Here is a 20056-nt window from a genome sequence, read left to right as displayed (position 1 = left end):
AGTCAAAAGTTGGACACGTCTCATTCCATGTTTTTTTTTTTTACATTGTCGATTAATATTAAAACCATGAAAACTAATTGACGCAAATGGAATTAGTAGACAAAAAGGTGCATGGCTTTGACAATCCCCTGACCTAAACCCAACTGAGATGGTGATTTAGGATGAGCTGGAGCTTCACAGTATAAAGTACAAAACATATTTCTGTTGGTTAAAAATGTAATATATATATACACACACACAGGAACATATGTATTATTATATTATTTTTATAATAATAAAAATTAGAATAATAATAAATTAATATTACTATCAATATTACTGTTAATAATATTAGTATAATATCTATTAATATAATATATATTAACAATAATAGTTTTAAAAATGTAAAAATAAGTTTAATGTTTTAAAATAGATTAGATTTTCGAGTATTTATTTAGTCATATGTATCTTTAGGAGTATAATGTTGTTAATTACAACACATTTCTACGTTTTTAGGGTGTAACAGTGAATAAATACTGCATATTGCAGTGTTGAATCGATATTTGTGGATCGATTGAGCGCGCTGTTTCGGGGGAGGAGTCAACAAAGATGTTCTTTAACCTCGTTCGTTAATTTTCACGTTGCGAAGCTCTTTGGGAAACACTCGCAGAACTGGCTCGTTCTTTACACACGTCATTCGTTAGTTCGTTCGTTATTCGCTAAGATTGATCGTTTTCGGGAAACCCACCCCTGGGCCGTAAGACCAAATATATATATATTTATATTAAATTCTGGCAGTTTTACACTATATGCCACAGTTATTTATTATTTTTGCATTACTGGGATTATTTATAATTTTATGTCTTATAATATTATATTTTTTAAAAGTACAATTTAAAAGTATTTAAAAGCTTTAATTTCATTATGTATTGTATATAATGAGGGCTTTGCTCATTAGTACTCAGCTGTGCATTTTTTATAATCAAATTACCTCAACAGTGCATTTTTAATCATTAATGTACCTCAGCAGTGCATTTTTTTATAATTTATTTACCTCAGCAGTGCATTTTTCATCATTAATGTACCTCAGGAGTGCATTTTTTATTGTTAAATTACATAAACAGTGCATTTTCATCATTAATTTACCTAAGCAGTGCGATTTTTATCATTAATTTACCTCAACAATGCCTTTTTATCATTAATTTACCTCAGCAGTTACTTTTTTATCATTAATTTACCTCAGCAGTGCATTTTTTATCATTAATTTACCTCAGCAGTGCATTTTTTATTACTAACTTACCTCAGCAGCGCATTTTTTATCATTAATTTACCTCAGCAGTGCCTTTTTTTATCATTAATTTACCCCAGCAGTGCATTTTTTATCGTTAATTTACCTCAACAGTGCATTTTTCATCATTAATTTACCTCAGTCATGAACGTACCCAGCAATGCTACCCACATGGCTAAATATGCAGTCATTGGAAGGGGTTCCCACAAACATTTGTACAGTGAATTCAGTCCCTTTTTTACGGCAGTTTAACTAGCCTATTCATCAAACAAGTTTTACACACAGAGATTGTGCTTTCACAAAAACGAGAGAACCACACAATATCCTCTGTGGGATGTGAGCTGTTTACACAAAGTGCTTGAAATGACTTAACTGTAGCTGTAAGAATAAAACAGTCTGTTATTGTGATTCTCTCTCTCCTGCAGCTTCTTTCATGGAGGGGAAAGTGGCGGTTACTGATAGAGGAGGCTCTCTGGAGGCAGAAGACGGGCAGAATGTGTTCCACAGCACACAGGAAACAAACAGAGACCCTCCTCTGGTCACCACTGCTCCACCCTTCAGCGGCCTCAACCACCACCCTCCATTCAAAGCCTTCGCTCGGCCTGACCCACTCCGTCAGGACCGGCTGAGAGCCGAGTCGGATGTGTTCATGGGTCACACGTCAACCCAGCTGGTTCCTCATGAAGATGCAGTGCCGTTCTCTGATGTAGCTGTTACTGTTCCCACTGCTACACCCACTGGTGGAGCTGCCAGAGCCGCTGGAGGTGCTGGAGACGCACCATCTGAGGCTATGACCACCGAGACACTGACCACCACCATGATACCCACCTCAGCTCCGCCTCCCTGCAACACACTTCCTGGAGGACAGCCAGCCCACTCTAATCTGGCAACAACACAAGGTAATCAGGCTGTAACTACACTGGTGACCAGAGAAGAAGAAGAAACTCCAAAACCAAGACCAGAACATCACACCTCCGCCAGTGACAAAAGCCCAGTGACATCATCAGAGGCTAAGGATGGGGATGAGGAAACCACTACAACTACTATTATTACCACCACCATCATTACCACCATGCAGACACCAGGTAACACCACCTGCACTGTTCCTGTTGGAATTAATAACCACAGCTCTGGAAAAAATAATAAGAGACCACTTACAATTATGAGCTTTTTTGATTTTACCAAACTAAAAAAAACTCTGGAATATAAAATTAAGTTGAACTGCTGCTTGAATTTTTGCACCAGGAGTGGCCTAAAGTTATCCAAAAGCAGTGTGTAAGACTGGTGGAGGAGAACATGCCAAGATGCATGAAAACTGTGATTAAACACAAGGGTTATTCCACCAAATATTAATTTCTGAACTGTTATAACTTTGTGAATATGAACTTTTTTCTTTGCATTATTTGAGGTCTGAAAGCTCTGCATCTTTTTTGGTATTTCAGCCATTTCTCATTGCAAAAAAATCAAGCAGTTTAGCTTGGTTTGATGGCTTGTGATCATCCATCTTCCTCTTGATTATATTCTAATTGGTCAGAAAAGGCAAATTACCAACTGTTTAAAATATTTACTATTTTCTGGCAGTAATTTTGGTTTGGTTCAGATGATGAAGAGTGAAATGTGTCTTCGCAGAATGCCTCTCAGTGTGAGGTTAGAACTACTGCAGTATAATTGTATTATTTTATATATTTATAAGTTATCTGGCAGAAATAACAAATCTCACGCAACAGTGTGTCGCTATGCCAACGACACATAGCCAGGGCATTGCTGCAACTGTGTTCAGGTATGTTGCCCGCCCTCTTTGTCGAGCAAAGCAACCGGTGATCATGAATTAGTTAAACAGGGTAAGATCAGTATTCTTGCTTGGCCTGCACCCGGGCCCTGAGCTGTTCCAGCAGCGTGTGAATCTGACGCTCCATTAGCCAGAAGAGCAGACAGTGAGGCAATAACTCAGCCACGACTCTCATTTCTACTGAACGTAAAACCAAGAGTGTGAAATGTTCCTCACGTCCAAATCATATCAGTATCAGTCACACTTCATTCTGAGAGTCAGCGCTAGATTATAGCTGTGCATTGGTAAAAAAACACACAATACTGGGGTTACAGTTTTATATACTGCAATGTATTGTGATCCTGCAAACATGATAACATATTGCACTTTTTAATTTTTCCAAAACTTTTGTAGTATAAAAAACTTGAATGAATAATATTGGGAAAAAAAATTAAGAGACCACTTCAGTTTCTGAATCAATTTCTCTGATTTTGCTATTTATAGTTATATGTTTGAGGAAAATTAACAATATTGTTTTATTCTATAAACTACAAACAGAATTTCTCCAAAATTCCAAATAAAAATCTTGTCATATAGAGCATTTATTTGCAGAAAATGAGAAATGGCTGAAATAACAAAAAACATGCAGAGCTTTCAGACCTCAATTTAGGAAAAGTTAATATTCATATCATTTAAGTTTTAAGAGTTTACTAATCAATATTTGGTGGAATAACCCTGATTTTTAATCACAGTATTCATGCATCTTGGCATGTTCTCTTCCACCAGTCTTACACACTGCTTTTGGATAACTTTATGCCACTCCTGGTGCAAAAATTGAAGCAGTTCAGCTTGGTTTGATGGGTTATCATCTATATTCCTCTTGATTATATTCCAGATGTTTTCAATTTGGTAAAACCAAAGAAACTCAACATTTTTAAGTGCTCTCTTATTTTTATCCAGAGCTGTATATCAAAGGGACAATATTGCAGTATCAGTTTGTTTCAATATCCTTAAGCCCTAACCCCTATTATATTATAGATTATTATTATTATTATCATTATAGATATAATTATTCACAGTTTATCTAGTGAATTTAGCCTAGATTTGGCTTTTGAATATTGGTGCAAGTTGAGGTTACATACATTTAAATTTAGTGTTGCATTCAGGTTTGTAATTGAGTTATGTTCAGATGTAGGCCTTACATGATAACTGTTTTTGGGCAATATATGGTCCCATAATAGTTATTATAAATTATAATATTGTGATATTAATGTAATGCTTCTAATATATTGCATAACAAAGAAAGCAGAGAGCAGTACATTTTATTTTTTTTATTGTTTGGGAAATTAAACTCCATTAGACACCATTATTATTGCATTAGTCATGATTAATGCTTATGTTAACAAATACACAAGAAACCAAATGACCATTGGCAATATCAAGGTCAGCATAAATACAGTAATTAAGATCATATCCATATATTATACAATAAGCCGATAACAAAACCATTGTGACCAGAGAGAACTCTTAAAATCTTAAAAATATCCTCAGTGATCTGCCATAATTATATGCTGTCTCATATTTGTGCCATAATGGATTCTGTGGAGTGATGCCATAGAAGAACTCTTAAAAACAGTACTGATTAAGAGTTTCCTCCATGGCGTTGCTCCAAACATCTCATTTCTGAACTTGGTTTAAAGAGTTTAGAAACGCTGGCTCTTATTTGTGAAAGCTGTGCAGAGATAAGTGCAGATTTGAGCACTTGTGATGAGTGAGGAACTCCTCTGCATCTGAGTTATAAAATGGAGAATTAAGCATCAGCGATGAATCAGCAACTGCGTGGGAACAGTCAAGCCCCTTATTTACATATCATTTAGTAATGACTTTTATTCCTAATTTACATTAGATAAGCACTGAATGATTCAAACAAACAAAACAAAAAATCTTTAAGGGTGCAACAGAATACATTTCATGCAGTATTAAAGTGTTGTTGCTGTATACTAGAAATGCAGCATTATGGAAATATACAATATACAGCAATATACAGCTCTGGAAAAAATTAAGAGATAACTTAGTTTCTGAATCAGTTCCCCTGGTTTTGCTATTTATAGGTATATGTTTGAGTAAAATGAACATTGTTGTTTTATTCTATAAACTACTGACAAAATTTCTCCCAAATTCCAAATACAAATATTGTCATTTAGAGCATTTATTTGCAGAAAATGAGAAATGGATGAAATAACAAAAAAGATGCAGAGCTTTCAGACCTCAAATAATGCAAAGAAAACAAGTTCATATTCATAAAGTTTTAAAGGTTCTAATGCATCTTGGCATGTTCTCCTCCACCAGTCTTACACACTGCTTTTGGATAACTTTATGCCACTCTTGGTGCAAAAAGCAACAAGTTCAGCTTGGTTTGATGGCTTGTGATCATCCATCTTCCTCTTGATTATATTCCAGAGGTTTTCAATTTGATAAAATTAAAGAAACAAATCATTTTTAAGTGGTCTCTTATTGTTTTCCAGAGCTGTATATTGCAATATGAACGAAAAGAGGATATTTCAGTAGATAGGTCTGTGATCCAGCATGTTATGACATTAATAATACACTTAGTGTGTTCAATATTGGAGTAAAAAATAATAAAGAAAACATGCAAGTTTGGTTAGGTAAAAACTTTTTCCCAAACACAGTTAACCAACCCTCATTCACATGAACTCCCCCTATCACTAGCAATGCCCTCAGCACTAGAAAAATGAAGAAAAGTGTTCTATTTACACATGAAGCTCGTCTACGTATCTCTGATACATCAGCTAACTGATGATGATCTGATGTGGGGATGGACTGCTATCTACCCATTCTGATGGTTACATAACCAGCTAGTTGGGCTCTCTCTGACTCTGGCTGCTGATGCTGGATTCAAACTAGCAGTCCTAAGATTATGGTGATTATTATAGTGCATTATTCTGCTGAACCACTCAGAGCTTCATTCAACTCCATTCATTTGAATTATTTTGTCTTACAATTGTCAGTAATAGGTTCATTTGAAAATGAGGTTCATTCTGAGTAAACATAATCTTGAGGCTTTAATTTAGATGGAACAAGACTGTCACATAATAGTTTGAGGGCTTTAAATTTATTATTATTATTTTTTTATTTTGGTCATGTTGGATAGTCTTTCAAGAGATTTTAATGTAAGAGAAGTTAGTTCCACATACAGAACTCTCATTATTGATCTATGCTGAGATAAATACAGTTTCTCATTCTGGAGCTCTGTTAATAATGCTGTTTCTTTTGCACTGTGAATAAAATCTGCAGAAGTGATTTCTCACTCAGCTCAGATCTCTGCAGCACAGTCTGAGCTGTAGTTACGAGCTGCTTTTGGAAATGTGGCACCACATGTGACAAAGACAAACAGTCTTTTGATGTTTATTAAAAAGTTCTAGTTGCTGCAGCATAACCAAACTGGTATCTTGGATATTGCCATGCCAACAGGAGAGATGAAATTTGACTGTGTACAGATTTGACTATACAGGCAACATTAATTTGTTTCTTAAATCTGATCTGGTGAAATGACTGCCTGCACTGTTATTTGATCGGATCAGATTTCCATGTCCAGACATCTCACACCCGAATGTACAGTATGGACTGCTGTGATGATAAAATAGACGTCAGTCGTCACGCTGCTGGTGTGGCTTTCATAGATGGAAGCAGGAGAGGAGATGCTTTGTGAGTGTTGCAAAACACATTATGAAATCTGAATTTGAGCAGCCAGAGAAACCAGAGTGAGACCCAGACTGAGCAACAGCATTTTAACCCAGCTTCAAATGTGGTTTGTATTTGCTATACAAAAAAAAAAAAAGATTGTATGGTGTCTGTCTGTCCAGACTATAAAAAAAAGAGTTTGCTACAATGTATATGCCAAAAAGCAGACTTTGTGGGATGTCTGGCTGTCCACACCATCGGAAATCAAGTTGGATACAATCTATATGTGCCAAAAATTTGATTTTGTGTGGTTTCTCTCTGTCCACACTATGAAAAGTCAAGTTAGATACAATCTATATGTGACAAAAATTTGATTTTTTGTGGTGTCTGTCTGTCCAGACAATCAAAAATCGAGTTTGATACAATCTATATGCACCAAAAATCAGATTTCGTTTGGTGTCTGGCTGTACAAAATCAAGTTGGATACAGCCTATATATGCCAAAAAATGGATAGATTTTGTGTGGTGAACTACTCAACTAAGTAAAGAAAAAAATACTTAAAGAAAGGTCAGTCAATCAGAAAAAAATGTTTTTTTAGGGGTGTAACAGTCCATGTATTCTTTGTGTATCGCCACGGTACGGGGGTCTTGGCTCTGTACATGCAAACACAAGCAGAATATACGGTACACAGGCAGTCTGTAGGAGATTTGTGGAACCAATGGACATAACCCGGAAAGTGTAACTGTAGCACTGTTGTTATTAGCAACTCGCAACTGACTTAGCCTGAGCTGAAAAGTTAAGCTCTGACTGGAAGTTCAGACTGTCCACACACCCTCGCTGCGCTGCCATAGGAAATTAATGGTCACCTCTGAAAACAGGGTTAGGCGCCGTTACTGTCTCTCTCTCTCTCTCGTGCGCCGTGTGTGTCTCTCTCTCTTCCTGTGTATCTCTCTCGCCGTGTATCTCTCTCTCTCTCTCTCTCTCTCTCTCTCTCGCCGTGTGTCTCTCTCTCGCTCGCCGTGTGTCTCTCTCTCTTGCGCGCCGTGTGTGTGTCTCTCTCTTCCTGTGTATCTCTCTCGCCGTGTATCTCTCTCTCTCTCTCTCTCTCTCTCTCTCTCTCGCCGTGTGTCTCTCTCTCGCTCGCCGTGTGTCTCTCTCTCTTGCGCGCCGTGTGTGTGTCTCTCTCTCCCTGTGTATCTCTCTCGCCGTGTATCTCTCTCTCTCTCTCTCTCTCTCTCTCTCTCTCCGTGTGTCTGTCTCTCTCGCGCGCCGTGTGTCTGTCTCTCTCGCGCGCCGTGTGTCTCTCTCTCTCCCTGTGTATCTCTCTCGCCGTTTATCTCTCTCTCTCTCACCGTGTATCTCTCTCTCGCGCACGCCGTCTCTCTCTCTATCTCCCTGGTATCTCTCTCGCCGTGTGTCTTTCTCTCGCGCGTGTGTCTCTCTCTATCTCTCTGTGTCGCTCTTGCGCTCTCTCTCTCTCTCTCTCTCTCGCGTGTGTCTCTTTCTCTCTCCCTGTGTATTTTCTCGCCGTGTATCTCTCTCTCGCGCGTGCGCGATCTCTCTCTCTCTCTCTCTCTCTCTCTCTCTCTCTCTCCACAATAGACTATTATTACTGTCCCCTATCAATAATACTGGAAACACTGAAATAGTAATATGCTTAGGAAAAACATGTGTAGTTTAATCAGTTTAAGTAATGCTGAGCACAGAGCATTTGTGCTCATGTTGACTTGGACGCTGATGGTCCAGACTGTGCAGACTGTGCTGTGGTATGATCAGTGTAAATGAGGTGAGGTGCTGTTGGTCTGGGCCACATAGCTATAGCTCCACAGGGAATCTCTCATACGGGCAGCATCTCTTAACTCTTAACTCGAGAGGCAGATAAAAGGGGCAGCGGAGCAGAAAGACCTCAAGGCCACCAGAAAATTCTTGCACACCTGAGCTATCCCTGAAACACACACACACAGCTCTCTCTTCCTTACACACACACACACACACACACACACACAGCAGGAGAGGAAAATAGCCCATTTTGAGCCTGCAGAAAATGAGAAGCCCTGCAAAGATAATTAAGATGGGAAGGTATCGGGGCCGCAGTGGGACGGAGGGGATGTGGAGGAGTCTCAGCTTCTGATGGGTTCTTTTGTTTCTCTCTCTGTTCCTCTGTCTGTTTTCCTGCTCACCACAGTGCCGTGCAGCGCCAATTTCACAGCGCCAGGGGGCTACATAGAGACGCCGCCGCCGAGCAGCTGGTACTACTCGAAAGTTGACTGCACCTACACTGTGACGGTCTACATGGGATATGGAGTGGAGATTCAGGTTTGAGCGCTTTACACTGTCATTGTTATTGTAATTAGATGGCTTTAAAACTGTGGGAGCATGAACAGGGTTTTGTCTCTCATAGTTACACTGTGTTGCACTTTATTACCCTTTATTATTTTTACAATCATTTGCATATCAATTTTATCATAGACATGTTGTGACCAAGAGTTATATAAGGTAATTTTGGGAGATTGATCCACGTCCTTACTCCTCCCACTCTCAGCCCTATATAAACCCTCACTTCCTCTTTGCCTTCATATGGAACAACTTCACATCCACTTCCTATCCATCTTCCTCCTTTCTTTCCGTATCTCTTCTCATGGGGTGGCTTCAGCTTCACGCTTCCCAGCAAAACTGCCCCGAACTCCTGCCCAAAACCTCTGAGTTCGCTCCCTTCTTTTCATTCCACTCCAAGGGCTTGAAAATAGTAGAAATCTGTTTGTAAGGTAAAGACAAGCAAAATTCCCCTCTTTATTTTACCAGCACATGATTTTTATTAATTTTCTACATAGAAAGATTTAATTTTTGATAAGGAACGTTACTGAAAATCATAATTGTAATTGTAATAGAAAGTATAGAAAAATAGTTACGTAAATCTGCAGCTATTAAAATATAATGAATAAAATCATAAAATTGGCTCTTTCCTGAACTTCATTTTGAAATCAATACAAATCCTGAATACAAATCAAACAGGTAATATCCTCCAAACCTTTAGTTTTATTGTGGTTGTCTAGTTTTTATGTGTGTTTTCAAACCTGCAGAATTTGGGTTGATTCCTGTAACAGATCTGGATTTATTAAGTGGGGTAGAGAGAAAACAGGCAGCTTCTCCACGTGTCCTGTGAGATTTCAAAGCCCTTAAATTTTCAGAGTGTAAATAAAAAAGGGTTTAGTTGAGTTAGTTGCATATATTAACCTGAGACAAGTTACATACAACACATTTAATACAGTACAAATCTGATGATCATCAACACTCCCATCATTTACCTTATTGTTAGGTAAGCTTTTACTTACTGGTGCTTAAAAATATTCTGGGTGTAAATATATTTGTGCAAAAAGCAACCAGATACGAGATATGTGCATAAATGATTGTATTACAATTACATCCCATAAGCGACCTTCAGCAAGTTTCCGTTTCATTTGTCTACATGGGTGTAGCTGTTTTCACTTTCTGCTTTTCAATTTAATTAAAGAGTAGGTTCCCACCTTCCCACCTGTCCAGTTCATCAGCTATTTGTTAAGAAAGAAAAAATACCCGATGTCCCTGCCCTACAATTTTCTTTTGTTTTTTGTTTGTTTGTTTGTTTTATTACCTGTTAAAATACTGTATATTCCAACAGATCATCACACGGGCAGTATATCATGCCCATCCTGAATGATTGTGTTTTATGGCCTGACTGATGGATTAGCTTGTGCATGATTTACTCTAGCACAAATGACTTGCTGATTGAGTTTCTCCTTGCTGGAATCACCTTTATCCTCATGACTACGTCTGAAGCCCTTCATAAAACATTCAGCAGCTATTACCCTCCTGACCTCTGGAAAGGTTGCCTAATATATTTGTGTATGACGTGTTTGGGCATACTGAAGTATTGCCAGCATATCATATAAAACCAAAAGAGGAGAAGGGCAGTGGAAGGATGTACGTGGGTTTTGTGTATATTTGTTTCTATAAATTCTAAACAAAAATGGTTTTATATACTGAAGTACTGAAATAATGACGAATGATGAAGGTATACAAGGTTTTTTCACTGATCTGAGGAACCCTATACCCTATTAGGAATCACTTAGTCACCCAAATAACTCCTTTAAGCATTTAGATGATGGTTTAAGTTGTAAAGGCTGTGTATGTGAAACCATTGATTTTAATTTGCTTTCCCTCTGTTATTCTTTTCATACTGTTCTTGTCTCTTTCTTGATCTCGCTCTCTCTCTCTGTCACTCTTAATATATCTCTCTATTAGTCTCAATCTGTCTCTCTTTTAATCTTTCTCTCCATCTTTCTCAGTGTACCTCTCTTTCTATCAGTTAATTTTGATGTGACGAATACCAGGACCAGGGGAGACAGGCGCTGATTAGAAAACACAGGTTTATTAACAGAGATAGTCATAAACAGGCAATGTCAAAACCAAAAGGGAAGCAGTAACAAGGGACATACCTAGAGAGTGGTCGGTAAAAAAGCGAGGATCGGTAGAGAGAAAAGCAAACAATAAGGAGTAAGCAAGAGAGTAGTCAAGAAAGGAATAGGAGTCGGTCACCAGAAATCAAACTAAACAAAAGGGTTAAGCCATAGAGTAAACGGTGAGCAGAAAAAGGGGCAAGGAACAGAAAATCAAGAAAAAACGCTTTGTACGGAGCTAGAAAACTAGATAATACGCAGCAACTAAAGAGTTGCACTGAGGGAGTATTTATACTAGGCAGACCAGGTGGAACTGTCACAATCTGCGTTTTATTTCTCTCCCTCTGTAATCTCTCTATCTTGATCTGTTTCTTAATTTCTATCTCTTGGCCCACCTTATCTCTATCTTTCTCTTTCTCAAGATCAGTCTGGGTCTCTGTGGATTTCTTTCTCTCTCTCTCTCTCTCTGTCTCTGCATGTGTTCTGTTCACTCACTCTCTCCTTGCACTGACCTGTTAGCCCAGAACAGTGTATAAATACCTCTCTCCACCTCTCTGCTTTGCTGCAATTATTCAAAGTGACTGATATGTAAGGAAGCTGCAGAGTTCCTCCCTTAATTAATTGCTTATGGATTATCTGTCTTCTCCCTTTGTTTGTTTATGGTATTCTTTAATGCCCTCCTGTTAAACTGTCTCTCAGGCGACTCTTAACTTAATTAAAGCAGCCTCATCCTCCTGCTGATAGACAAAAATAATGTTTAGGGCAGACAATGTGAGGGCCCACTTTGCATTCCCGGCGCCGCGGAGGGGCTCATTCATCCGATTGGTCACGTCTGCGTCGTAAAGACCCCGGTTAAGCATTCCTCTGATCTGGAAACTTTTCTGAAGCCTGCACAAGCTCTTTTCCGAGGCCTCCAGAAGACCTTGGGATCGAAATCTCGGAGCTGTGGATCCTCCACGGATTGTCAAGAAAGTTAAACCGGATTTAAACCGTTTCCATTATTCATCCTTCAGAAGATAGAGAGGGATTTGTTCCTTTTAATAATCCCCCACTGAAAGCTTTTTGTCTTTTTGCTCTCGCCGCACAGCCGCTCGCTCTACCTTGCTGAATGGTATTAGTGCTGACGTTCAGAGTGGCAGGCTGGATCTGTGCAGGGATGACCTTACTTGTGGTGAAAGTGTGCAGTTGGTGTCAAACTCCTCCACCTTCAGCTAACTCATATTATCTGTGGTACGAGCACAGGTCAGGTCTTCCTTCTGCAGTAAAGAAACAGCAGAGCCTCATTCTCTGGATTCTCCCCGGTAATCCCATGAGGCATACACACATATACCCACACACATACACTCACTCACACAGGCCTTAGTGCTGTCTGGAACACAGCTGTTTTTGCTGCAAATAAAACATAGTCTATAGTATAGTGCTTATCAGAAATGCAGGGCCAAATAAGAGAGTGTAAACAGGAGACTTAAACAGTAAAGAGCAATCACAAATGATAGAAGATCTACAGAATCATAGGGAACTGCCATACATTATACTGTGTGAAAGGTAGAATCGAGTAGCTCTGAAAGGTCTAGGTTTAAAAGAACAATAGCTGTCAACGTTAACATGTTAATGCACAAGATAAACCTCCTAACTTGCATAAAAACGTTTTTTTTTTTCAATGCAAATAAATCATATATGTACATTTTCAAGTTTGGCCCCATCTTCCTACCATCATATCATCATTTTTAGAGAAATGAGTATTTGTGCTTTTATTTAGCAGTGTAAACACAGCGTAACTAGTGCTAAAGGTGTATTGCGTTTAATTTATGCTGAAATATGGATTAAATCTCATAACTAACTCTCTAATCTCTTATCCCTTTCTTTTTTCTCTCACAGTTTCACACTGACACATCATGTTTAATGCTAATGCTAATACTTAGCAGATTAAGAGAATGTAATTAAACAATAATTGAAACTACACCGAGGTATTCTAATACAGTTTTAAAAGTCATCAAACATACCACACTACACATTTATTTGTAATTTTTATTCTATCTCTAAAAATACAAGATGGTGTGAGCATTACAGCTTGTGATTAATGATGAATAATGATGGTGGTAAAGGTGAATATGTATCACCTGTATACAAACTAATTTATGCAGAATCATGCAGAAACTGATCTACACCTTCATGCCATGTTTCCATTAGCCATCAGTTGTTTAAAATGATAGACAGACAGACAGACAGACAGACAGACAGATAGATAGATAGATAGATAGATAGATAGATAGATAGATTATTGTTATTAAATAGGTTAAAAACAACAGTGGCCTGTCGTTTGCCAAATAGTGATTTCACATTAATTTATACTGTTAAACCTCACCTTATGATGTATATTAACATAAAATAACATTAAATAACTAAACTGACTTTGTATATTATTTTAGTAGATATGTTAATGCTGACTGATTGAAAAAAAAAACTAAGTAGGACACGCTTTATGTGGTGCAACTACTAATTAATATTTTATAAAGAATTTTTAACCTAAATACTAAGCATTAATAAACTCCCTTATAGACTATTTATAAGCCCTTTATAAAGGAGCCTTATTTTAAAGTGGTACAGATATATTAAAAAATGATGTAGTCACTTTTGCTCATAGTTATCAAAAGAAACACATCAACACCAGGGTTTCTTGAGGATAGTTCTTATAGCAGCTGTTTGAAAGCAAGTGGAGCAGATCTTTAGAGGCTATTTGATGCCTTTATTAGATAGGAGAAAGGATTAGACGTGTTACACAGGCTTTGAAAAGTGAGATGAGGTCAGGATTAAACTGAGATGGATTTTGAGATGAAACGAAGGACAGTGGAAAGGATGATTTCCATGAAGTTCTTCCAAAGTTCGAAGCGTGTTTTTTTTTTAGTGAGAGATTAAAAAGAGATATTAATAGGTTCTACTGATCTTTTGGAATGAGTGATACACCTATTTAGGGCTGAGATAGACTGTGTTGACAGTGTTTTTGGGGCCAGTACTGATCTTGCTTTATCTTAAACAACTGATCACCAATACAAGCAAACTTGACAATTCATCATCGTGCAGGCCTGTTCTGCATCGTCTCTTAACATGAATTGTTGTTTAAGTGAATTATTTTGAAGAACTGCCCTGTGGAGCTGATTGAGTATCGTTAGTCATCTTTCCAAGCTTTGCCAATACTCTCTGTACTGGGCTGAGTGGTGTACTTTAGAGAGGGGAATCTGGTTAGTGGTGTTAAAAGTCTACTTTGCTCTGTATAATATATTGTTTCATAATTGCCATCGCAATGAGTGCATATAAAATAGTAACAAATGTCATGCAAAGCAAATGTTATGTTGTTTTTTTTTTGCTATTTTTATTTTCCATGGCACATCTAGAGGTAGATTGTATCTTATTTTTTAATAATGCAATATATATATATATATATATATATATATATATATATATATATATATATATATATATATATATATATTTTTTTTTTTTTTTTAGCATAAATGACTATTGCAGAGTCAGTTGCAGTAGTCATTTATGGACTTAAAATTCATGTGTGATATTTTCCAATATCATACAGCCCTACCTACGTTTATGAGGTAGGAGTAGTAAGATACAGTGGATAAATAAGGACATACCTGTTCTTGAAGTGGCAGTTTTATTCTGAGGCTTTGAATAGAGCAATTGCCCTCAGTGTATTTATAATTACAGATGCCAGTAAATCTAATGACCTGAGACAGGGATATCATCAAGGCCATAGGTAAGAATCATCTTTATTGTGTCTCTGCTGATGAGAGGATAAATTAACATGCTTAAATGAACTCCTTCAGAGAGCAGCTGGTGTCAGCACAGTGGTGTACTGAACAACAAACATAAAAGTCAGAGGCTTATGTAGTTCAAACAGAATACTAGGGGTGATTTTGAGGTCAGCAATGTTATTCAGAAGGCTGTACAGAATTAAAAATAGCCAGACAAGCTTCCTTTTCCTTTATTAATGAGGTGGAGAATAGAGAATTGTATGGTGGTGTTGTTGTTGTTGAGTGGTCATGGATGTACATATTGTCAGATTGAGGGAAAAAGGAGATGTGGAGAGCAGACGCAAGAGCAAGTATTTATTAAAAAAATAGAATTATAAACAGGAATTATTTGAAACTTGAATAAGAAACAAAAACTAAGAACATTAAATAACACAGAACCTGACGGACGGTAGAGGTACAATCACGGACGAGGGAGACAGGAATGAAGGAAACTATTTATACACACAGAAGGGGCAGGAAACAGGGAACACCTGAGGACAGGAAACGAGAGGGCGGAGCTACAAATGAACAGGTAAGCACACAGAAGGGAGCAGTGGAGGAACACAGGTCAGGGCGCTTTGCAGAAATCTAGAATTTTGGGATAATATTACACGGACTAATGAGTTTAAGTTGAACCTTTGTAGAAGATATGGGTCTCATTAGATCATCATACCAACCCTGTAGAAAAATTGCAGTTGTAGCTTAATTTTGGTGGTCAAAGTGGTTGAAAATCACTATCTATTCGATTTTGGTCATGCTTGTACATTATGGTTGACCAGCTTGGTATTGCTGGTCATGCTGGTTGAGCAACTCATTCATGCTGGTTGACTAGAGCTAACCTGGTAAACCAGTTTAACCAGACTGACCAGCTTGACTTTGGCCTGGCTATTTTGGCTGCTTTGCTTCTACAGTGAAACAGTGAAAAATCTCAATAAGAATGTCCACCAGTCAGTTTGTGGCCTAAAGCTCAAGCGCAGTTGGGTCATGCCTCAGGACAATGGAACAAAGCACACAAGCAAAGGCTTGGGTGGTTTATGCTGAATGAACCACCCAAGCCATTGCTTGTGTGCTTTGTTACATTGTCCTGAGGACAATGAAATCCTTCAAAGAGGAGTGAGCAGATCTCCACCGAAAAGATGATGTGCAGTTACAGTTGTTATGGCCTAGAGCGGCACAAACAGTTCTATGTTTAGAAAGAAGCAATTAATTTTTCCAAAGGGTGCAAACATAGAAGAAATGTAGAAAAACCTAGCAAATACCATGTTACTGTACAATATTTTATGAATTACATTATTAAAATGCAGCTTTTGGGTTAAAAAAAAGAAGAAAAACAGAGCTGTAATGAAGAAGATGACAGCTTTTACGATAATTTAGAACTACCAAAATAGCCTCAGTGCTCAATGAGGCAGAGACAGTGTTTAAAGTAATAGCCTTGTGTTAAAACATCCGTTCTTTTGGCATGTCCATAATAGTTACAATTATCGTGGTTAATAGTTGCAATTATTGCAGCTCTTGTAAACAATTAAATCTCTATGAGAGAACAGGGAGGCATATTCTCGTTTGGATCTTCACAATGAGTAAATGTGTGTTTATTAACTACAGAGCTGAATTTGCGGAGTAGCAAGCTAACATGCAGCTCAGTTTATTTGAGCTGTGCGTTTAACAGTTTAGTGTTGAGCTCATGACTGCACTTATGCTAAAAGCTAAGCTTACTGATCAGTGAGGCCATGTCCACAATATGAAAAAATAAGAGACAACTTAAAAATGATGAGTTTCTTTGATTTTACTAAATTGAAATCCTCTGGAATATAATCAAGAGGAAGATGGATGATAACAGTCTTGAATTTTTGCACCAGGAGTGACATAAAGTTATCCAAAAGCAGTGTGTAAGACTGGTGGAGGAGAACATGCCAAGATGCATGAAAACTGTGATTAAAAACCAGGGTTAATTTACCAAATATTGATTTCTGAACTCTTAAAACGCCATGAATATGAACTTGTTTTCTTTGCATTATTTGAGGTCTGAAAGCTCTGCATCCTTTTTTTGTTATTTCAGCCATTTCTCATTGTTTCCGAACATAAACAATTTTTTATTTGGAATTTGGGAGAAATGTTGTCTGTAGTTTTTAGAATTAAACAGCAATGTTCACTTTACTCAAACATAAATCTATAAATAGCAAAATCAGAGAACTGATTTAATTTTTTTCCAGAGCTGTATATCTTAGAAACATTGCCGTTAGATGTTCTCTCCATTCTGGTCCTATTTAGACTAGATTGTGTCCCTCTGGGCTGATCAATGAACAGCAGGCTTTAAAAACAATTTAAAAAACTGTTTTCTTAAGAAGCGTAATTAGTCCTGTTAAACTGGATTTAGTGCAGCGCAGTAACAAATCTGAATAATGTAGAGCTATAGAAGGATAACGGCAAGTCCTGAATTATGAGAATGCAAGTGAGTGTAGGACACATGCTCAGTGTTAATGTGCAAATCCATACAGGTTAAACAGTCATACGCACAGCTATGCTGTATCTAGCGTGGCGTGAATGAATCAATGTGAGGAACCAGAGCAGGATAGCATGGCAGTGGGCAGTAAAGTAGTGGAGAGGCTAGGCAGCACTGGGACAGAACAGTAGGAGCAGACATGTCAGAATGTGAGAAAAATAGATAGAAAGAAGACAGAAAGTAAGGAAAAACGGAAGCGTTTAAAGGATTGTGACAAATATTATCAAAAATACACAATGGGAGAGCCTGATCCAGAGTGTAGGGAAGCACCAGCACCCAACCATAGTTGGCGTGCACCGATATGAATTAATGTAATTAAAATAATTAAATTAAAATACCAGTTTTCCAATTAATTTCCAATTAATTCCTAGTTTGTTGTTTTTAAAGGTCTACTTCTGCTAAAATCCATTTTTTATTGTTCTTTGTAAAATACAATATATCTCGCCAAGTTGTTGCGCATGAAACTGTTCTTCAACTCTCGTTGTCTGCCGTAGCTAAGAAAAGAAAATACTCAATCAGAAAAAAGTCAATTTTTTTCTGATTGAGTCAGAAAAATCAAGAAAAAAGTCAATCAGGAAAAGCACAGTGTCTACGTCAACTCTTGAAATAGTATTTATTGCCTTGCCCACCATATATTGGGACCACCCACAGACAAAGCCGGGCTGCTGCAGAGTAGACACTGTCTCATCAGCAAAAGAGCGTACAACTCTGTTTACACCAATTAGTTAAAGTTGTTAGTTAAGTCTAATTTAGTTAAGTCTTGTGTAAGTTACTATAGGTTTAAATCGGATCTCTGGTGGATTTTACTGAGACCTTAAATATACACTAGGGAAGCACAGTTTGACAAGGTTGCACAACTCAACAGAACACCGGTCAAAGCAGGCGCCGTTTATGCCAGATTTTTTGATATAGATACAATTTCGTAGCATTATTTTAGCTAAAAGAAACACTATCAGTGCCACGGGGAGAGTAGCACTCAGTGCTATACCTTTATAACTAAGGCTGTATTTCTCAAAACATTTTGTCCTTTGATTTTTGGAGCTGTAAATTTGACTGTGGGACGAAGGCAGGTAGCATTCTCTGCTGCAGTGCTGTTAGCCAATCAGAGGCGATATGTTTGCATGTATAAATATTTATCAGCAAGAGATGAAATTCTGTCTTTCTTCAGAGACCACTAATTCAGTGAACTAAAGCAGGGCTAAATAGAAACACCGGAACACATTTTTTTCCACAAAAATGGCTCAAATGGCATTCATTCTTACTAGAGACCACAACTACACTGTAAGCCCAGATACATTGAATTTACTTTAAAAAATTTGAGGAAACTGGTTTCCTTAAAAAAGTTAAGTAATGGGAAATGAAAACTTGAGTTAGCATAACTTAGAACATCAAGTTATTACAACTAAAGGGAAAGTTGATTTAACTTTTTTATTTTTGTTATACTGTAAGACCAGATAAGTTGAGTTTACTTAACTTTTTTAAGGCAGCCGGTTTGCTCAAATTTTTTAGTTGAATTTACTTTAACAATTGAGGAAACTGGTGACCTTAAAAAAGTTAAGTAATAGGAAATGAAAAGCATAAATTGAGTTAGCATAAATTAAAACATCGAGTTATTACAACTAAAGGGGAAGTTGATTTATTTCTAAGGTAGCCCAGGGGGAATCTCTACACACTGATGGTGAGTGTCAGAAACTGTTGGACACACCCAGTATGCAAATAGATTGTGACAGAAGCCAATGGCAACAGACTAAACTTAGTTATTATAAGTTGGTTTACCTCAAAGATCTCAGTTTGAATGTTTATATGTGCCCACAAATGTTCAGATAACTCAAAATAGTGGAGTATTGTTTAGAAATATCTAATTTTATGTAAAACAGACTTAAATCTAAAACAATATCACGATATTTCAGGGTATTTTTGCGATAACGATATACTTGGCGATATAGAAAAACAGTAAAATAATTAAATAATTTCAGGAATATAGTATAATAGTATAACAGCATAATCATAATGTGGCAAAATAAATAATATAGCATAAAATAATATAATGCAGCAAAAAATATTGCAGAATATTTAGTGCATGCATATAAACTGCAAACTAAAACAATTATACAATAAATACATTTAAAGCTTCACAGTAAATAATATACTACTTTTAAGACAGAACAGCCCTATTATCATGATATGGATTTTTAATATCATGATATTTCTGTGTCACAATATATTGTATACGATATAATATTGCCCACCCCTAATATTTACAGTGTAGACATTTTAAAATGAATGAAAAAACAATGGAACTTTATTATCACTGGTGTATCAACTGTGGTTCAACTTTAAATAAACTTTGGATTTTTTTTCCATAGTAATATATATTTTTGCCTGTGCTATAAATGATCTATTGTTGTGTTTTATGACCATGTGACCCGTGAACTCTGGCTGGTAGGTAAACAAAAGATAGTAGATTTTAACAGAATAATACCTTTATAGCAGAGATTTAAGCAGTAGCCAGTGGGCCATAAGTGCATCAAAACTCTAGTAGAGTGAGTGAGATCTATAAGTCGTCTTCCAGAGCCA

General features: G+C 37.2%; 1 protein-coding gene across 2 annotated transcripts in view; it reads left to right on the top strand.

The window, feature by feature from the left end:
* The window catches only part of sez6b (seizure related 6 homolog b), a 316013-nt gene that overhangs the window by 158086 nt on the left and 137871 nt on the right, over positions 1–20056 (top strand). For both annotated transcript variants that reach the window (XM_049466784.1, XM_049466783.1), the window contains exons 2-3: positions 1693–2352; positions 8923–9053. In XM_049466784.1, the coding sequence (XP_049322741.1) occupies positions 1693–2352; positions 8923–9053 (791 nt within the window). The remainder of the gene's footprint in view (positions 1–1692; positions 2353–8922; positions 9054–20056) is intronic.

This window comes from Astyanax mexicanus, chromosome 18 (genome assembly GCF_023375975.1).
Source record: "Astyanax mexicanus isolate ESR-SI-001 chromosome 18, AstMex3_surface, whole genome shotgun sequence".
In the NCBI taxonomy this organism is placed as follows: domain Eukaryota; kingdom Metazoa; phylum Chordata; class Actinopteri; order Characiformes; family Acestrorhamphidae; genus Astyanax; species Astyanax mexicanus.
This window is presented reverse-complemented; position numbering and strand designations above follow the sequence as displayed.